Here is a 19,357-nt window from a genome sequence, read left to right on the forward strand (position 1 = left end):
ACAAATAATCAGGCTATAACTAATAAAGTTTCTAGTGTTGGTGACGTTTAAGAGCAACATTTGTATTGAGAAGTTAAATAGCGCCCTCTGGCGCAGAATCAAAGAATGGCACGAGAATAAAACGAGGTGAGAAGTCAACATGGCGCAAGTATTCTTGTGCAACAACCTATGAAATAAATAATAATCTGTTATAAAATCAATAATAATCTGTTGTCCATTTTTGTTAGGCTACATGTCGAAATGTAAGGGCTGTACATATATAAATGTTTATTTAAATATAAACTAACAACTGCAAACAATGTTATTTACAAGGAATTTACTACATTTGGTAACAGTAGTTATATTTGGCCAAACTTGTGATGTAAATTTGATCCAAATAGATAGATCCAAAAATTTTCCACCATGGCATGGACATCCAAGGACAAAAGAACAAGTGGATCTCTTAGTTTAGGCATTTTTTTCATACTTAGTTGAATGTCAGAATGACATAATTTCACTTTAACTCATACTTACTTTCACATCTGTAAAAGAATAAAAACCAGGCAAGAATATAATAGCCTAACATTCATGCACCAGATTCTTTGTTCTCATATAACTGTTAAAATTATTTGAAATGAGATTAAGGGATCCTGATTGTCTCTTTTATTGTTGTAACTTGTGTCTCATCGAGAGAGTATGATTAGCATGACAGCAACATGACCAAAAAGTGCTTGTTTTACCCTTTATGAACAAAAAGCAAACTTATAACCACTCCACTATGTTATATATATATATATATATAATTGATAAATCCATTAATTCACACTATTTCTGTGCCCTTGGCTGTACCGAGAGTGTCCCCCTTTAAACAAACCTGCATGAAAAATGTGCCAGGTTGATGTGTTTTGGTCCTTAAATATTAATAAATACTCACTGAGTGAAGCTGGACCCGGGAGGAGTGTTGAGTAGAGACACACTTGGGGAAAACAGAGAAAGTGCTTTTTTTCAATTATTAATGCAGATGGCATTTCCCCACACCAGAGCACCTGGGGTAAAACAACTTTGTGACAGAAGAATTTTAGTGTAAAACAGCTTTGTGGCTGTTAAAGTTTTTACAGAAAGTGTGAACAGACAAGTTTACAAGTTTACATCTACAAGTTTCCCTGTAGTTTTCTCCAAATCATACATCATACATTAAGAAAATTCATGTGGAAAGGGAAGAATTCCATTTTTGGACATAATAACGACATTCACCGTGTGCAACCTCACAGATAAAATGATTTCCTCTACATGAAAATGCTGTCACATGCTTTTTAATACTGTTTGGCTGCCTATAAACAAAGGGTCATCTTACCTTGTGGCTCATTTTACCCCAGTCTTCCCTATGGTGTTTTTGAGAGAGGGGGAATAAAAAGAGGTAATTTGAATGAGAGGAAAAAGAGGAAGGGAGAAAGAAATTTCCAAATTTTTGCAATTTTTTTTTTTTTTTTTTTTTTTTTTTTTTATGTATGAAATAAATCGTATCAAAAGGCAGTGATTTCTGAGGAAAGTAAACCTATTTTTTCAGCATTTTGCAGTTCATTTTTAAATGTAGGTTACTCAAAGTAATATTCCACTAGGGCACAGCCTCTATGATTGTACAGCCATTTGGGAAAGTGATCTTCATTCTGAGTAGCTATCATTTGCATTTAACTGTATTTTGATCACATGTTTATGCATGCCGTGTGTCACTGAAGCGCTTTGTAGCGCTGAAGTCAATTACTAAAACAAGACATAATACAAGAAAGAATATCAATGAGGGTGAGATGAGACAGGTTTGTCACAGCACCCACTCATTTGTACTGACTGAATATATCAACTTTCACAACTGCATATGTAAGAGATATATTTTGTTGGTCAATACCGCAGAATCGCTGTATTTTGCGATAATCACCATGTGTTTGACGCGACACCGATAGCATATATGCTACTGATTTTAATTAGGTAGGCCTGTCCTGTTCATGTAGGTCTATATCACTCACCTTATATGAAAAAAAAGAATGTACCAAACAACTTAACGTTACACTGCTATAACATTGCAGTAATAATTATGCTTTTGTGCTGTGAGGACATTTTTACAAATTGAATTTAGGAAGTAACGTTACAGGCTGTCTTGGAGTGAACAACCAATCAGAAATGTGTGGAATTCTGTTGCTATTGAATTGTGTAGTTTTGAAAGTTTAATAAAAAAATAAATAAAAAAAAATTAGAATTGAGTCAAAGTTCCTTTAAGACAAGTAATTTCACTCGGCGGCCATCTTTGAAACGCCTCTTGGGCATTCAAGTGCAGCTCCTATCTGTCTAAATGGGTAAACATTAAATTCTCGAAAGCTGTTTGCCAAGCTTTCGATTAAATTTCATATTTGAAATCACCAATGAAATCTGACAACAACTGTCTCATAAATGCTCAAATCATGACAAAAAAATTTATTTTTCAGGCTGGATCAAGCTAATGCGCATGCACAGCTCTAAATGCGTGTCTCTTGAGCCTCATTTCGGAGGCGCGCGTCTGACTGTTTCTATAAGAACCGGAGCTTCTAACGAGCGCTGCAGTGACGCGATGTCTTTGCCAATCGGTGATTGGCTCTTATTTAGATGGCGGGACTTATGCAGCGTTCCAGGCAACCCGTAACCCATATTTTTCCCAACCTTCTACCCATGAAAGTGCATTGGAACAGCAGTCAAACCCGTGAACTCCTACTAGATTGACCTAGTCCCAGTTCCGCGCTCTGACGTCACATAGCCCACGAAACAACAATGGCAGCCCTCACGGATGCGTTGTTTATTTAAGTGCACTGTAAAATAACGTAAAATAAAAGGTATAACAGCTTCTCTTGCCTTATGCGCCGTTTTCCTCCTCTGTTTCCCTCAAATAAACAAGGAGTAAGAACCTTTGGTGATAGAAATAATTGTTAATGAGCATAAGCCCCGTACGGTCCGCCATGTTGGTTTGTTTACAGTTTTACGCAGTTTGGCGTGACTTTCCTGGAATGCTACAAAGTCTGAGTCGTGATCTATGGTCGTGATTTGAAGTCGTGACAATAGGTGCGTTCACGCGGCCTCGTAATTCCTGTAGTTACGACATTCTAGCTTGTAAAAAGCGTTCACGTCCTCGTAGAGCTCATAATTATAACTTGTAAGGTGGGAGTTTCCTGAAAGGTACCACCTAACCCCTGTAGATTCATTTAGGCGTTGATAGTGCTGCCATGGAAACGCCTAATTCCCAGTCTAAGGACCAAAAAGGACATGAACTGCTCCTAATATAACGTCACGTGTTATCTCAAGATTCCGGTAAATACGAGGTGACGTGAACGCAGCATTGCCTCAAAAACCTGCCTGGAATGCAGCATTATTCCGCCATATTGCACGTTGCACTTTCTCCCATTCAAAACAATACGAGTGACTCTTGTGTTATTTTACAGTCTCTGATCGAGTGAGAGCCATCCATGTAAAAAAAAAAAAAAAAAACATAATTAAAACATGAAACAATATTAAAAGAGGGTTGGACAAGAACTGTAGCAAAGTCCCTTCTGTTCACTCCGCGGCCTTATTTGCAACAAAATCTCAAAAACTGCTTGGCGAACTCCCAATTAAATTACATATTTCAAATCAGCAACAAAATCTGACACAAACAGTCCCATAAATGTTGTTTCTTGTGCTAAAATAGCATTAAAAAGCTTATTTTTCAGGCTAGACGAGCCAATGCGCATGTGCAATCCTAATTGCAAATCTCAAGTTTCTATGGGAACCGGCCAAGCCTCTAACGGCAGCTGCAGTGACGCAATGACTTTATCAATCAGCCATTGGCTCTTTTACTTAGAAAGCGGGACATATTCCGCCATATTACGCGTTGCAGTTTCTCCCATTCATCATAATTAATAGGAAGAGTGAGCAGTTTTTCCTTATCTATAGTCTTTGACTGTAGTCAAACATAACTTTGTGCCAAGTCAGAGTAAGATCGATGGATGAAGAATAAGAGAAAAGCGCATGAGTTTCAGGCTTTAAAGTACCTTGTTCAGTGACCTAAAACTGCTGTCCATTTTCTTCAGCACAAAAGTTGTTTATGGTTACACTGGAGTAGTAGGAATGGCTATTTCTAGGTTGTGTCCCACATCCTGTGTCATTACTACTGCTTACGCTGTTGTCCTAAAATGGACCAAAGGGTTAGTGGATTCAAACCAGGGAAGAACGACAGAACATTGTTAATGTAAAGACAACATGTCCAACGAAGACAAAGTTGATACAAATGCAATATGACTCTTCAGTGAATTTGTTCATTTATTTCTTTATGTTGGAGCCCAGCATTAAGTAAATCCGCTACAGCTTGGTCAACAAGGCCAAAGACACACAGTAAAGGCAGTTTGCTGTTTTTCAAACCCGTAATGACAATCACATCTTGACATTTTCGTTCTAAACCTAGAACTGGGAACCAAACTGGTTAATTCATGTAAGTGGTAATGATATCCAAATGTGGGATTCATCTGTTGTTCGTTTCTACATTTTGTTTAGGTGATTTTTTTAAGTCTTTGATCAAGGAATGCATGTTTTCAACTATGCTGCCACTCTGCGGAAACATTTTGTATATCCTCTACAAGCTATAAAAATCTAGGTAAATAATAAAAAAAGAATCTCTGTAAAAAATGAGAAAGGAAAAGAAAGGAAAAATTAAGAGAAAACCATCCTATCTCCATCAACATTTGCATTGAATCATGCAAGGGGGTTGGGTGTTCAGTATTTTCTTCCCATCACATCCCCTAGGCTGGATCACTGGTCTTCCAAAGGCCCTTCCTCACCTCCCATGAGCTCGACAATTCAATAACAATTCTATGAACTTCTGGTCAACGGAATAGAATACCAGCTTAGTACTTACTGAATACTGTGCAGTATATACTGTATTATTCCATTGAATTTGCATTATTCCACAAATGTGTAGTTGTTGTCACATGACCTTAATGCATTGCATATTAATTCAGGGAGTAGCATCCAGTTATCATTTTGGAATTCATTTATATTACACTTTTAACCATCAGGTATTTCTCACTTCAGCTTCACACTTGTAATCCACAGCAGTGAAATCAAAGCATACTTTTTAAAAATGAAAATAATATAATAATAATATTAATAATTAATATTAATTCTTTAATATTTTGTATTTTGTGGGAATTTCATGGTACTAGGAAAATCATTAATCATTTCCATAACGTTGGAAAATCCAAGACTGATTGTCCTAAAAAAATTGCTCTGTATTCACACATTTTTCATACTTTTCCAATTAATTTTCTTACGCACTTATTTTCAGTGTTGGGGAAAGTAATGCATTTTACTTTCTTAAAAAAGTAACAGTTACTTTTTATGAAAAGTAATGTGTTGCATTACTTTAGTGTTACTTTTTCTCATCTGGGCTGGGCTGGGCTGTTTGTTTGTTTTTATAACAACAAGAATGTTCTGTTTTTGGCAAATATAAAGGCCCTTTCACACCAAAAAAGTCTCAGGCTGAAGGAAATGCAAATTCATGCCTGTACAATAGAGGGCACAGTTCAGATAAACAAGCCTTTCAGCTGTGCTGCTATTCTGGAATACAGGAGAAAAGGATGCAGAAGTAAATGAGTAAATGTATGTTCACATTTTTAGTCTAGAACTACTGTAGTCTAGATAGAAATAACCATCATGTTCACAAAGCGCACACAAAGCCTCTGCTCTTACATCTGATTTCTCTCAACATGGGTACAGGAGAGCCGTCAGTCAATAAATAGAAAACAAAGTAACGAGTTATTTATTTGAAAAAGTAACTCAGATATTTTGTTGTAAATTTAAAAGTAATGTTACTTTACTAGTTACTTGAAAAAAGTAATCTGATTATGTAACTTATAATGTTTCCCCCAACATTGCTTATTTTTGACCGCGACAATCGCAAGTGTGACAATTTTTTAAGACCATTTTGCCTTTTCTAAACATGCCCACATTTTATGTATTAATCTAGTAAGTGCCACAAAATTCACCAAGTTTCATACCATTCTGTCAAAAAAAGTAAAACCATGTAAAAATTCTGTCTAAAGTGACCGAACACCACCTGAGGGTAAATGAAATTTTGAGTAAAAATGTCTTATTTTTGGAGTTCAATCTAGAAATAGATGTTTAAAACCACCGTTAACCATAACGCTGAAAATGGAAGGTCAATTCACGCACATTGCATTGTGGGATATGGTATCAAGGCAGTGTGCTCTGGTAAATGTAGTAGGGTATTTTATGCACACAGAAAATTTGCATACTGTACACTGTATATAAATAAATACTGCAGCAACAGTAAGTATTATGCTAGTATGCTAATCTGAACGTAGCCTACATCTTCAAACACTGCCATGGACAGAAAGTCTCTCTGGTGAGTGACTTCCTCTCCCTCACATTTTTCCTTCCTTCTCAGTCCTCTTTATTTTCATGGGTTTAGTTCAATTTAATGCTCTGTTTCAAACTATATCTCTTTCTGTATAAATCCATTCCACCCCCTGCAGTCCGAATCCAGTCCATACTATACAAGGGCTTTACAAAAAAGCTAACTTTAAACAGCCATACAATGGCTAAACATAAACCATATCTCTACCATGATGTGTTAATTCATTACATTTTATTCCAGTGTGTTGAAGTTGTCATTCTTGTTAACGTTTTAGTACTAAAAGTATATTTAGCAGTGTTAGTTGATGACAGAGGTGTGTAGGAGAGGAGTGTGTGTGTAGGTTTAGAGTATGGTTTGGAGTGTGTGAGAGCGTGCTAGCCGCTATCGGAGGACGTGTGTGGTGCAGTAGAAGGTGATCTCCGTCGGTGCACGGATGACGCCCAGGAGCGTTCGGAGGTCTGCGAGGAGGGTCTCGTGAAGGTGAATCCGCGCTGGGTCAGCCCGTCCAGCAGGTGTTGCTGTTGCTGCTGTATGGCTTGTGAGAGCAGGCCAGGCAGAGCCTGCAGACTGCTGTTTATGGAGTCCAGTTTTGCCTCTAGGTGACCGATCCGCTTTTCCAGCTCCTCGCTGCGCTCCTGCAGCTCTGAGACCAGGTCGTACATCACATTCTGCGTCTGAGGAAGTTATAGTTACAATAAGTACACATAAAAACACATGAATAAATAGACTCACACATACAAATATCCTATGTGTCCACTGGCATGGAAAAATCCTGCACATAATATAGGCAATTTTTTTTCATAATTTAAAATTATATATATATATATATATATATATATATATATATATATATATATATATATATATATATATATATATATATATATATATATATATATATATTTTTTATCATTATTTTTTTTTTTTTAAGTAAAACATTCTAAACATAAATATTTCAGTCTAAAGTGACCAAAACATAGCAGAAGGTTAATTAAATTTTGCTTAAAAATGTCTAGGAGGTTGATCTAGAAATAGATGGTAAAAATCACTGTTAATGTAAAGTCAGGTCGAGCGTATTGCATTGTGGGATATGGTATTCAACGCAGTGTGCCCTGGCAAATGTATTAGGGTATTTTATGCACACAGAATTTATTTTAAGACAAAAAAAAATTGTTGAAACACAGCACAACAGTTGTGCTGCTTAATATTTTTGTGGAAACAGATATATATTTTTTTCAGGATTCTTTGATGATTAGATGGTGGAAAGGACAGCATTTGGTTGAAACAGACATCTTTTGTAACATTATAAAAGTCTTTACAGTCACTTTTGATCAATTTATTGAATCCTTGCTGAATAAAAAAAAAATCTTACTGACCACAAACCTTTGGATAGTGTACATAATATAGCCTGTCTGTGTCATCACACTCCTGCTAAAAATTATAATCTGCTAAAATATACACAATTTAATACAAAATCTAATAGTCTAATACACACATAGCCACAGTCCTTTGCTTAAAGTACATGAAAATGCTAAACAACTAACATGCCATCACTATAAATCTAACAAGGTGAACAAGCAATACAGTACACACCTTTGCTAAGTCCACCAGCGTGTTTGCTTGGTCATTCAGCTTCCTTTGCTCCATCTTCACACTTCGCAGTCTGGGAAAAAAGAAGCCAGGGAGCAGGTGGACAGACAAAGAAAACAAGATGGGCCGCAAGGAAAGAAGACACACAGATATACAAGGGAGGCAGGAGATTATAGAGGAAGGAATGCAAAAGAAAGTGCAGGAGGTTATGATGGGGTGTCAATGAAAAGAGCAGGAAAATTAGCAGGGAAGAGAGGAAGAAACAGAGTTTGATAATTAGGCTGAAATCTAGAAGGTCTAAAGTGTCGCATTATGAATGTTTTCCCATTACATGATACGCCCACATGCAAACAATTACATTCCAGTTTTGTCCAGTCAGACATGCAAACTTATTCAGCCACAGGAAGTAAAATGAAAAAGAAAGGATTGAAAAGAAAGATTGAGGCATCATCCAAAACTCCATAAGCATATGGATATGGATTCTATAGTTCTACCTCAAAGTCAAGAAACTGCGCTGCTAAACTTTTTAGATCTTGATCTGATGCAGATAGAAACTTTCAGCAAAAGTGTAATGGACAGTAATGAAATGCAGTAATTAAAGCATGAAATACATTTATAATGTTCTAAAACCATAGAGTTGCTTTAAAGTCAACTATTCTTTTAAAAGCGTCAACAAGAGATTTGTTTGAGACTGAAACTACATTTTCATATTTTATATATATGAATATGTGAATATATATATATATATATATGAATATGTGAATATATATATATATATATATATATATATATATATATATATATATATATACATATGAAGACTTCAGATGCAAAAACCTCTAAGTGCCGTCTGAAATTTTCTTCTAAAATAAGCATTTTTATCAAGCTTGTTTGTTTATGTTCAGTTATTTCACTTTAATGGCAATTAATAGGTCCTTTTCATTGCCATCAAAGTGGAATTACTGAACCTAAACATATGAGCTTGGTAAAAATGCTTATTTTAGAAGAAAATTTCAGATGGCACTTAGAGGCTTTCGCATCTGAAGTCTTCATATATAGACACACACACACATATATATTTACATTTTTGACAAAACAAACACTGTAGTCCTGAATCAAGCCCTTAAGCCCTAACTAAATACATACATATATTATATACATGCATATATTGTATATATATTGTTAAGGGCTTGATTCAGGACTACAGCGGTTGTTTTGTCAAAAATGTAAATATATGTGTATATACTTGTATGTGTGTATGTGCCATACTTGTGGTCAGAATTCACATTTGAGTTATGGCTGTGTGTAATTTATAACATCAAACTTGAAATTAAATAAGGTCATGTTAACCAGACTTTTGATCGTAAATCATAAACCATAATCTATAAATTGCTATTTAACACATTATCGTTTTTTGGCAGCTGGTAGACAGGCCTACAACTTGACGTCAAGACTAAACAGCTCTACTGTAACAAGAACGGTGCAAAAATGTGTGAAAACACCTCGAACACCACCTTATAAGTCAACACTGAGACTGCAGACATTAAAACTCATGTAGCTGAAAACATTCATTATATCATGTCAGAATGGAGCCAGTGTTACATGTGCAAACAGATGAACTGAATGTGGAGGAGTTTTGTAAGTGTAGCGCAAGGAACTTTTAGTCAGATCTTAAGAAAATGTCTCGAGGAAAATGCTTGTCAATGATACTCACATGCAGAATATAAACATAACGTGATGGGTTCTTCAAAATTACTGTAAATGTCTTCTCCAGAGTTAACAAAGCAACCTAAACCAATCCCAACCATCCATTTGTTTCAAACTCTCCCCCTCCCAATGACAAATAAAAAACAAGTGTGAAAAACTCAAGTGTGCAAGCTTTATGGAAAATCAAAGGTGGACACTTTGTACTTTTTCACATGTGCTTGTACTGTTTTAAAGATGAACTCTCAATTTTGGGAAGGCCAAAATTGGTCTGTTGTTTTCTGTACCCAGACCTCCATAGTTCCCTGCACTCCAGATGAAATTGTTACCTTCTCCGCAGTTCGAGCAACACGGGCCGATTTGAGTTTACGAAGCATTTCATGTGCAGATATTTATAGAATTTTATGATTGTATGCATTAGGCAAGGGAATGTTTATGTGGTCTCATAAAAGTGAAGGCCAAATACATTATAAATGAATTGTTGTGCTCAGCAGTTGCGCTTTCACTTTGACCACGGGCCAAACAGGCAGGACTGGCGATTCACATCAGAGAACCTATAACACGGCCAGAAAATGTTACTGCACTTACAGGATTAGTTCAGCCAAAAATTAAAATTCTATTCATCATTTAATCAGCCTTATGTTGTTCCAAACCTGTATGACTTTCTTTCCTTTGTGGAACACAAACGGATAAACTTTGCATAATGCATTGGTCACTCTTTTTTTGTGTGAAGACTATGCATAAGGCCTGCAACCAGATCATTCAGTTCAACTCAATTTATTCTGAATCATTCATAATTCATTCACAAATTAGTCATCAGTACTATATACAGATTTGGAACAACATGAGGGTGAATAAATGATGACAGAATTTTGTTTTTTTTGGACGAAATGTCCCTTTTAAAAGTGAACCAACCAAGTGAAAGGAAACGAGTACCAAATGCTGAAGCTTGTCTAAACATCTCATGCAGTCTCTTAACATTCACATTTGGTATTTCTCTAAACGCATCTCGATAAAAATGATTTGCAATAGATTTGTGTTTGCAAAAAAACACTGCAGACCACCAGACTAGCAGATTGTACATGGTGGTACGACTAAAAGGATCAAAGTGCAGTGTTCTGTGGAAATCTGGTACAGGCTAGATGAATGAATTTCGGACATTGTGGCATCTGATAAATTTGAAGCTGAGAAGATGCGAAGAACCTTTCCCTCCAAGTACCTTAACAGGTTGGTAAACCATTCAAATCTCATTTGTCTAAATATCGCTAATGGATATCAAGTCTAAATAAAAATGATGCCCAGCTTCAAATGTTTTCAATGTTCGTCATGTTGGTTGATATTGCTGAATAAGACTTGTAAAAATGAAAAGGGATTCCAATGGAAAGGAAAGAGAGAAGACATGACTTACTTCTGAGCTCTGCAGTGATTTAAGGCAAAACAAATGGAACACAGAATACATTTTTTAAAAACCTCAAGTTGCACACCACACCAAAAGACTAAATAATATGTCATTTGATTTGCATCGCCAGACCATTTAGCAACATTTTTGTCTCACTTCAATTTTTCATGGTATTTCCATCAATAGTGAAAAATGCTTTGCTTTTGCATGAGCTGAAGGTAAACAATATTCTGTCCAGCACATATTCTGGGTGAGCCGAGAGCGAAATTAGTGACAGGGATCTTCTCAGGCATGTACCAGTGATATTTCATTATGCTCTATACCAGTTTCACACCAAAAACTAATCTTCTATTGAACACACTCTTTTATATAAGAAGTTAAATATTAATATACAGTAATATAAGTAAACATTATTGTTTCAAGTTTTTCCAAGTAATTATTCCAGTAAACAGTCAGTAATGAAGAACAAAGAAATAATTAATAGCAGTGAGTAGGTTTTTTTTTTGTTTTTCTTGCTAATATTATTGTTTGATTAATAATATTTTAATAGACAGAGGAAGGCTGCATTTACACTGCAAGTTCCAATGCACTAGTCCGATATTGGGAGACAAATCCGTTTTTTTTTTTGCCCGTTTACATTCACTTAATACACCCCGACTGCGAATACATTAACATCTTGTCAAGACAGTAATATTTAACCAAAAGGGGCATTTGGTCATTTATGCACACAATTATGCTGATTGTCCAACATACTAAATCTAATCCTAAATTCTTTTACTTTCAACATCATCTTGGCACTGAAGGACTATGGAAAGCCTAGTCTATGCCATTCTCAAGATTGCAGCCCATGATCTGACAGGTAAAACTCCCAAAAAATTAGGTATGTGTCCGAAGCCTAATTCCAAATTCGGAAAGGCATGGAAAATGCATTCTACGGAGGCCCTAAAGGGACATGGATAGGCTTGCTGCAGTAGTCTGTTACATTACAGTACATCAGAGACGATTGATTGGACGATGCCAGATGATTTATTGCACAACAGATGCTGAGTGTCATTGACAAAAGCCACCACAGGAACTTTCCCCAGGAACTAGGGACTTTAAGGTTGATACTCGGTGTGTTTCGACCGCAGAGACCAAGGTCTAAATGAAGTTCCGGGTAAAACTTTCCTCCTCAGAAAGTCCCTGCTTGCGATGTAGTACTTTTTCAAAGTGGGACTTGGGGCGCTGAACATGCTGCTTGGTTGAGTTCACACAGAATTTTGATTGGTTGACTCCACAAAGCATTTTATTTCACCATTTTTAAAAGTCTGTTGCGGTGCGTGCAGTTAGAGTTGTTTGCTATTGCGACACTAGGTTTGCTGGACCGACAACTAGGTTCAGAATGGGCGGTGCTAAGGAGGGGCTATCAGGTGCTTCAACACCCCCAAGAAAGACAAAAGCACCCCCATAGCACCCCCACAGATTTTTTCCTAGAATCAATTATATACAGGGTGTAGCCTATTGTATTTAAAGGTGCCCTAGAATAAAAAAAATGTATTTACCTCGGCATAGTTAAATAACAAGAGTTCAGTATATGGAAAAGACATACGTTGAGTTTCAAACTCCATTGTTTCCTCCTTCTTATATAAATCTCATTTGTTTAAAAGACCTCTGAAGAACAGGTCAACATAAAACTGACTGTTACGTAACAGTCGGGATCATTAATATGTATGACCCCAATATTTGCATATACCAGCCAATGTTCAAGGCATTAGACAAGGGCAGCCAGTATTAACGTCTGAAGCAGCACAGCTGAATCATCAGACTAGGTAAGCAAGCTAGGACAATAGCGAAAAATGGCAGATGGAGCAATAATAACTGACATGATCCATGATTACATGATATTTTTAGTGATATTTGTAAATTGTCTTTCTAAATGTTTCGTTAGCATGTTGCTAATGTACTGTTAAATGTGGTTAAAGTTACCATCATTTCTTACTGTATTCACGGAGACAAGAGCTGTCACTATTTTCATTTTTGAACACTTGCTGTCTGTATAATTCATAAACACAACTTCATTCTTTATAAATCTCTCCAACAGTGTAGCATTAGCCGTTAGCCACGGAGCACAGCCTCAAATTCATTCAGAATCAATGTAAACATTCAAATAAATACTATACTCACAGGAATTGATGCATGCATGCAGCATCTTGTTGTCACAGACACGTCAGGTTCCACCTCACTCCCTTACCCACGCACTCAATCCCCAGCATACTGATCACCGCCACCTGTGACTCATCAGCACCGCAATCAGCACCAGTACAAAGCCACCACACTCACACACACTCACTGTCCGGTCTTGTTTGCACTACTACTCTTGTATGCTAACCTTAAGGACTCCAAACGCCATACTTACCTGCTCCAGTCGTCTCCTCCATCTCCTTCGTCTCCCGTTCTCCCTGTGTGCTTACCTGCCTGTGTGTGTGAGTGTCTCCGCCAGCTTCAACCATCTCGTCTCTTCACCTGCATCTGCAAGACAACATCAGGACAGTATTATATTCCCTTCATCTCTCCAGTACTCTTTATCTGCTTATCATAACCCAGTGCTCTGCTTTATTGTTAATAAACTCACCTGGATTGTTTATACCTCTGCCTCCGTGTCTCTGTACCGTAACAGAAGACCGGACCATAACAACTTCACAGCATGAGCACCAACGACCCATTTCAAGAGCTCGTGGACGCACTGCGCCGAGCACTCACACCACAGCCATCCTCACCATCAATATCCACCGCTACAGCTTCCGCACCTTCTGTCACCGCTCCTTCTCCAGCATTCACCGCCAGTCCCATGGCCAAACCGGCGCCCTACTCAGGATCGGCGGAGGAATGCAGCGGATTCCTTCTCCAATGTGAACTGGTCCTGGAGATGCAGCCGCACCTCTACACTTCCGACACGGCAAAAATTGCGTTCATCATTTCGCAACTGCAAGGTAAGGCCCTGCAATGGGCAGATTCCCTGTGGACTCAGAAAGGCACTGTTGTACAATCATATTCGGCGTTCGTCTCTCACTTCCGTGAGGTCTTCGGGAAACCTCTGAAGGATTCTTCCACTGGTGAGAAACTCTACAATCTAAAGCAAAGAAATCTCTCTGTGAATGATTATGCCTTGCAGTTCCGAACGCTAGCCGCCACCAGCGGATGGAATGAACAAGCCCTCATCACTTCTTTCCGTCAAGGATTGGAACCCAACGTGCGGCTGCATCTCGCTGCATACGAGGATTCAATGGGACTTGAACGCTTCATCCAACTAGCCATCCGCGTAGGTTCTCGTATGCAGTCGTGTCTCCTCGAGCACCAGGGCCAGTCACCTGCCACCAACCTCCTCCGCCGGTCTGAACCCGTCAGCTCCCCAGAACCAGCCACCGAACCAATGCAAATCGACCATTCACGTCTAACTTCCAATGAAAGACAAAGAAGGCTGACCCTGAACTTATGCTTATATTGTGGATCTCCGGGACATTTTCTCTCCACATGTCCAACCCGTCCTCCTCGGCCAGTGGTGAGTGCTATTTTCCCCTCCATTCAAAAAATGAAACCACTCACGACTATTGTAATCCTTACTGCTGCAAATACCTCTGTTCCAGTGGTGGCGCTCCTCGACTCAGGGTCAGCAGGAAATTTCATCTCAGGCGCCCTCTGTCGACAACTCAAGCTCAAGATCTCCCCGTCTCCGGTTAACTATCAAATCCACTCCATCACGGGCAAACCCCTGAGCCGTAAGAACATCCGCCATTGTGTGGGACCACTTCAACTCTGCGTTGGTATTCTACATTCAGAAAAGATACATCTGCTGGTTCTGGAGGAATCCACCGCTGACGTGGTTCTAGGGCGTCCGTGGCTGGAACAACACAATCACACCATCTCTTGGCGCACGGGCGAAGTCCTGAAGTGGGGCGACCACTGCTTTCCAGATTGCTTCCCAGCGCTTCCTGTTCCAAAATCTCCATTCTCCAAGTCTCTCTCCATGAACGCAACCTCTATCGAAAGCCCTGTCGAGAAACGCTCCGTGGATGTTCCCCCGGACTACGCCCCCTTCAGTGACGTTTTCTGCCCGCAACGCGCCTCCAAGCTTCCTCCACACCGGCCATGGGACTGTGCCATCGATCTGCTACCGGGTGAACCAGTGCCCAGGGGACGCATTTACCCCCTGTCAATACCGGAGGAGAAGGCCATGGAGGAATACATCAAAGAGGCCCTCAACCAAGGTTACATCCGCCCATCTACTTCCCCTGCTGCTTCAAGCTTCTTTTTTGTGGCGAAGAAGGACGGAGGCTTGAGGCCCTGCATTGATTACCGTGCCCTCAACAAGATCACAGTCAAATTCCGCTACCCGCTTCCCCTCGTCCCAGCGGCCCTGGAACATCTCCGTGGTGCCACTGTGTTCACTAAGCTGGACCTCCGCAGCGCGTACAACCTCATCCGGATACGCGAGGGGGACGAGTGGAAGACCGCCTTTGTCACGCCCACCGGACACTACGAATATCTCGTCATGCCGTATGGCCTGGTCAACGCCCCCTCCGTATTCCAGGATTTCATACACGAGGTGCTCCGGGAGTTTCTCCACAAGTTCGTTCTGGTGTATATTGACGACATCCTCATCTACTCCCGGAGCTTGGCCGAACATCGCCACCACGTTGCGGAGGTCCTCCAACGCCTACGGCAATTCCACCTCTTCCTCAAAGCTGAAAAGTGCTCCTTTCACCAGCCCTCTGTCCAATTCCTGGGGTACGTAATAGATCACAGTGGCATCCGGATGGACGAGGGGAAGGTCTCCGCCATTCAGTCCTGGCCCACTCCATCTTCAATCAAAGAACTCCAACGCTTCCTAGGTTTCTCCAACTTCTACCGCCGGTTTATCAAGAGCTACAGCACCATCGTCAGTCCATTAACCAACCTACTCCGTAACCAGCCAAAGTCTCTGTCCTGGTCCCAACAAGCCACCAACGCCTTCGAGACCCTTAAAAGAGCCTTCACCACCGCTCCCCTCCTCGTCCACCCTAATCCAGAGCTCCCATTTATCGTGGAAGTGGACGCCTCCACCACCGGAGTGGGAGCGGTACTATCACAGCAGCAGGGGACACCAAGTAGACTCCATCCATGCGCCTTCTTCTCCCGCAAGCTCAACCCGGCGGAGGTCAATTACGACATCAGTGACCGCGAACTCCTGGCCGTCAAGCTTGCCCTCGAGGAGTGGAGGCATTGGTTGGAGGGGGCTACTCATCCATTCCAAGTTCTCACTGATCATAAAAACCTTGAATATCTAAAGGCTGCCAAAAGACTCAACCCTCGCCAAGCTCGCTGGGCCATGTTTTTCTCAAGGTTCAATTTCTCTATCTCCTACCGCCCTGGTTCAAAAAATACCAAAGCTGACGCTCTGTCTCGCCTCCATTCCCCGGAGAAAAAGCCTGAAGATCCTGAAACAATCCTGCCGGAGTCCATCTTCGTGAATCCCATCCAGTGGTCCGAAGAAACCATACCCTCCTCCAATGCCTCCACACGCACTCCGCCGGGATGCCCCCAAGGCTTGCAATACGTCACACGGGCACGTCGCACTCCACTTCTGCACAATACCCACTCTTCACTTGGCACTGGTCACCCGGGGGTCAATGAGACCCTCTCGTTGCTCAAACAACGCTTCTGGTGGCCCAACATGGCCAACGATGTCAGAAGGTACGTGCAGGGCTGCAGGGAGTGCGCCATCTCTAAGAGCCCACGCCATCTTCCCACCGGCAAGCTCCTACCTCTGCCCGTTCCTGAGAGACCCTGGTCACACCTGGGAGTGGACTTCGTCACAGATCTCCCTGAGTCTGACGGTAACACCTGCATCCTGGTGGTGGTAGACCGCTTCTCAAAGTCCTGCCGCCTGATACCCCTGGAGGGTCTACCTACCGCCATGGCGACTGCTGAGTTGATGTTTAATCATGTTTTTCGTCATTATGGAATACCTGAAGATATAGTCTCCGACAGAGGACCCCAGTTCGTCTCCCACGTCTGGAAAGCCTTCTTCTCCCTCCTGGGTGTGACCGTCAGCCTGTCATCTGGATACCATCCTCAGTCGAACGGGCAGACGGAACGCAAGATCCAGGAGATAGGCCGCTTCCTGTGTACCTTCTGTCACGGCCACCAGAACTCCTGGAACCAGTACCTGGGTTGGGCCGAGTACGCACAGAACTCCCTCCGCCAAGCCACAACTGGACTGACACCCTTCCAGTGCGTACTCGGCTACCAACCCCCACTGTTCCCCTGGGATGGGGAACCTTCCAACGTCCCCGCAGTCGACTACTGGTTCCGGGAGAGCGAGAGGGTTTGGGACTCAGCTCATCACCAACTGCAGAGAGCCCTGCACAGACGCAAGATGACAGCCGACCTTCGGCGCTCCGAAGCTCCTGTCTACCAACCGGGGCAGAAGGTCTGGCTGTCCACCAGGGACATCAGGATGCGTCTGCCCTGCAAGAAGCTGAGTCCCCGCTTCATTGGCCCGTTCTCCATCATCCGGCAGATCAACCCCGTCACCTACCGTCTTCAACTCCCAGCACAGTACAGTAGAATCCATCCCACATTCCACGTATCACTGCTTAAGCCTCACCACCCTTCTGTTGTTCCCTCCACAGAACCTGACGTGGCAGCCGCCGAGCCCCCCCTTCCACTCATCCTGGAGGACGGCACAGCTTACGTGGTTCACGAAATCCTGGATTCCCGGCGCCGTGGTGGTCAGCTGGAATACCTCGTCAACTGGGAAGGCTATGGCCCCGAAGAACGTTCATGGGTTCCCAAGAATGATATCCTTGATCCTATCCTGTTACAGACCTTCCACGCCAATCACCCAGACAGACCTGCCCCACGCCCTAGAGGAAGACCACCACGACGTCGGGGTCCGCGGCCCTCAGGAGCGGGCCGTGGGAGGGGGGGTACTGTCACAGACACGTCAGGTTCCACCTCACTCCCTTACCCACGCACTCAATCCCCAGCATACTGATCACCGCCACCTGTGACTCATCAGCACCGCAATCAGCACCAGTACAAAGCCACCACACTCACACACACTCACTGTCCGGTCTCGTTTGCACTACTACTCTTGTATGCTAACCTTAAGGACTCCAAACGCCATACTTACCTGCTCCAGTCGTCTCCTCCATCTCCTTCGTCTCCCGTTCTCCCTGTGTGCTTACCTGCCTGTGTGTGTGAGTGTCTCCGCCAGCTTCAACCATCTCATCTCTTCACCTGCATCTGCAAGACAACATCAGGACAGTATTATATTCCCTTCATCTCTCCAGTACTCTTTATCTGCTTATCATAACCCAGTGCTCTGCTTTATTGTTAATAAACTCACCTGGATTGTTTATACCTCTGCCTCCGTGTCTCTGTACCGTAACACTTGTAAAGATCCATTTGGGTTATATTAGCTGTGTGAACTTTGTTTATGCACTGTATAACTGCACTTATAGTTGAAAGCTCGGGAGGGCAGGGAGCGAGAAATTTAAAGGGGCCGTGCAGCCTGAATCGGCGCATAGTTAATGCTACCCCAAAATAGGCAGTTAAAAAAATTAATAAAAAAAAAATCTATGGGGTATTTTGAGCTGAAACTTCACAGACACATTCAGGGGACACCTTAGACTTATATTACATCTTTTGAAAAGACGTTCTATGGCACCTTTAAGAAATAACCACATGGACATAGAAATGCTCCTTTTTATATGGACTACATAATTAGAGAATATTACAAAATCGAGTGGGCGAGTTTTCCTTATATTTATTTTAGTATTCATATAAAAAAATAATAATAACCTGTCTTGTTTATATTTACTATTAATTGCCCAGCTCCCCCTGTCAATGATCAAGCACCCCCTCAGCACATGTGTTCAAAATTTTCTGGCGCCGCCCCTGAGGTTCAGGCTTTGTTAAGCTTATATGCGGAGGACGAAATCCAGCAGGATTGGAAAGACTGGAAAGTCGCACGCAATTCTACGTCACTGGACTAATCTTCACGGTACTTTAGACTGTGATGGAAATGCAGACACCAACAGGTTTCTGGGACTAATTGTTTTGGGTCATTTTCGGTGGAAAAGCGGCTAAATATCTTATCTTGTAAAATGTGGGGTCAGTACTGCTGCTCACTGTACACAGAGTAGGTGTAATCGTGAATTGGAAAGTGAAAGTAAAAAGCGAGCGTGCATTCAAAAGCGATTTCAATACCCTGCATGTTGATAGCGACTTCC

The 19,357-nt window shown here is 41.3% G+C and overlaps 1 protein-coding gene across 1 annotated transcript in view; it reads right to left on the reverse strand.

Annotated features, from left to right (window-relative positions):
- Positions 1 to 6,434: 6,434 nt before the first annotated feature.
- Positions 6,435 to 19,357, reverse strand: part of kcnn1b (potassium intermediate/small conductance calcium-activated channel, subfamily N, member 1b) — a 45,202-nt gene continuing 32,279 nt past the window's right edge. Inside the window, exons 8-9 of the mRNA XM_067395613.1 lie at positions 8,003 to 8,072; positions 6,435 to 7,083 (exon numbers count right to left, since the gene is read on the reverse strand). Coding sequence (XP_067251714.1) covers positions 6,784 to 7,083; positions 8,003 to 8,072 — 370 coding nt within the window. The 3' untranslated portion in view covers positions 6,435 to 6,783. The remainder of the gene's footprint in view (positions 7,084 to 8,002; positions 8,073 to 19,357) is intronic.

This window comes from Chanodichthys erythropterus, chromosome 9, assembly GCF_024489055.1.
Source record: "Chanodichthys erythropterus isolate Z2021 chromosome 9, ASM2448905v1, whole genome shotgun sequence".
NCBI lineage: Eukaryota > Metazoa > Chordata > Actinopteri > Cypriniformes > Xenocyprididae > Chanodichthys > Chanodichthys erythropterus.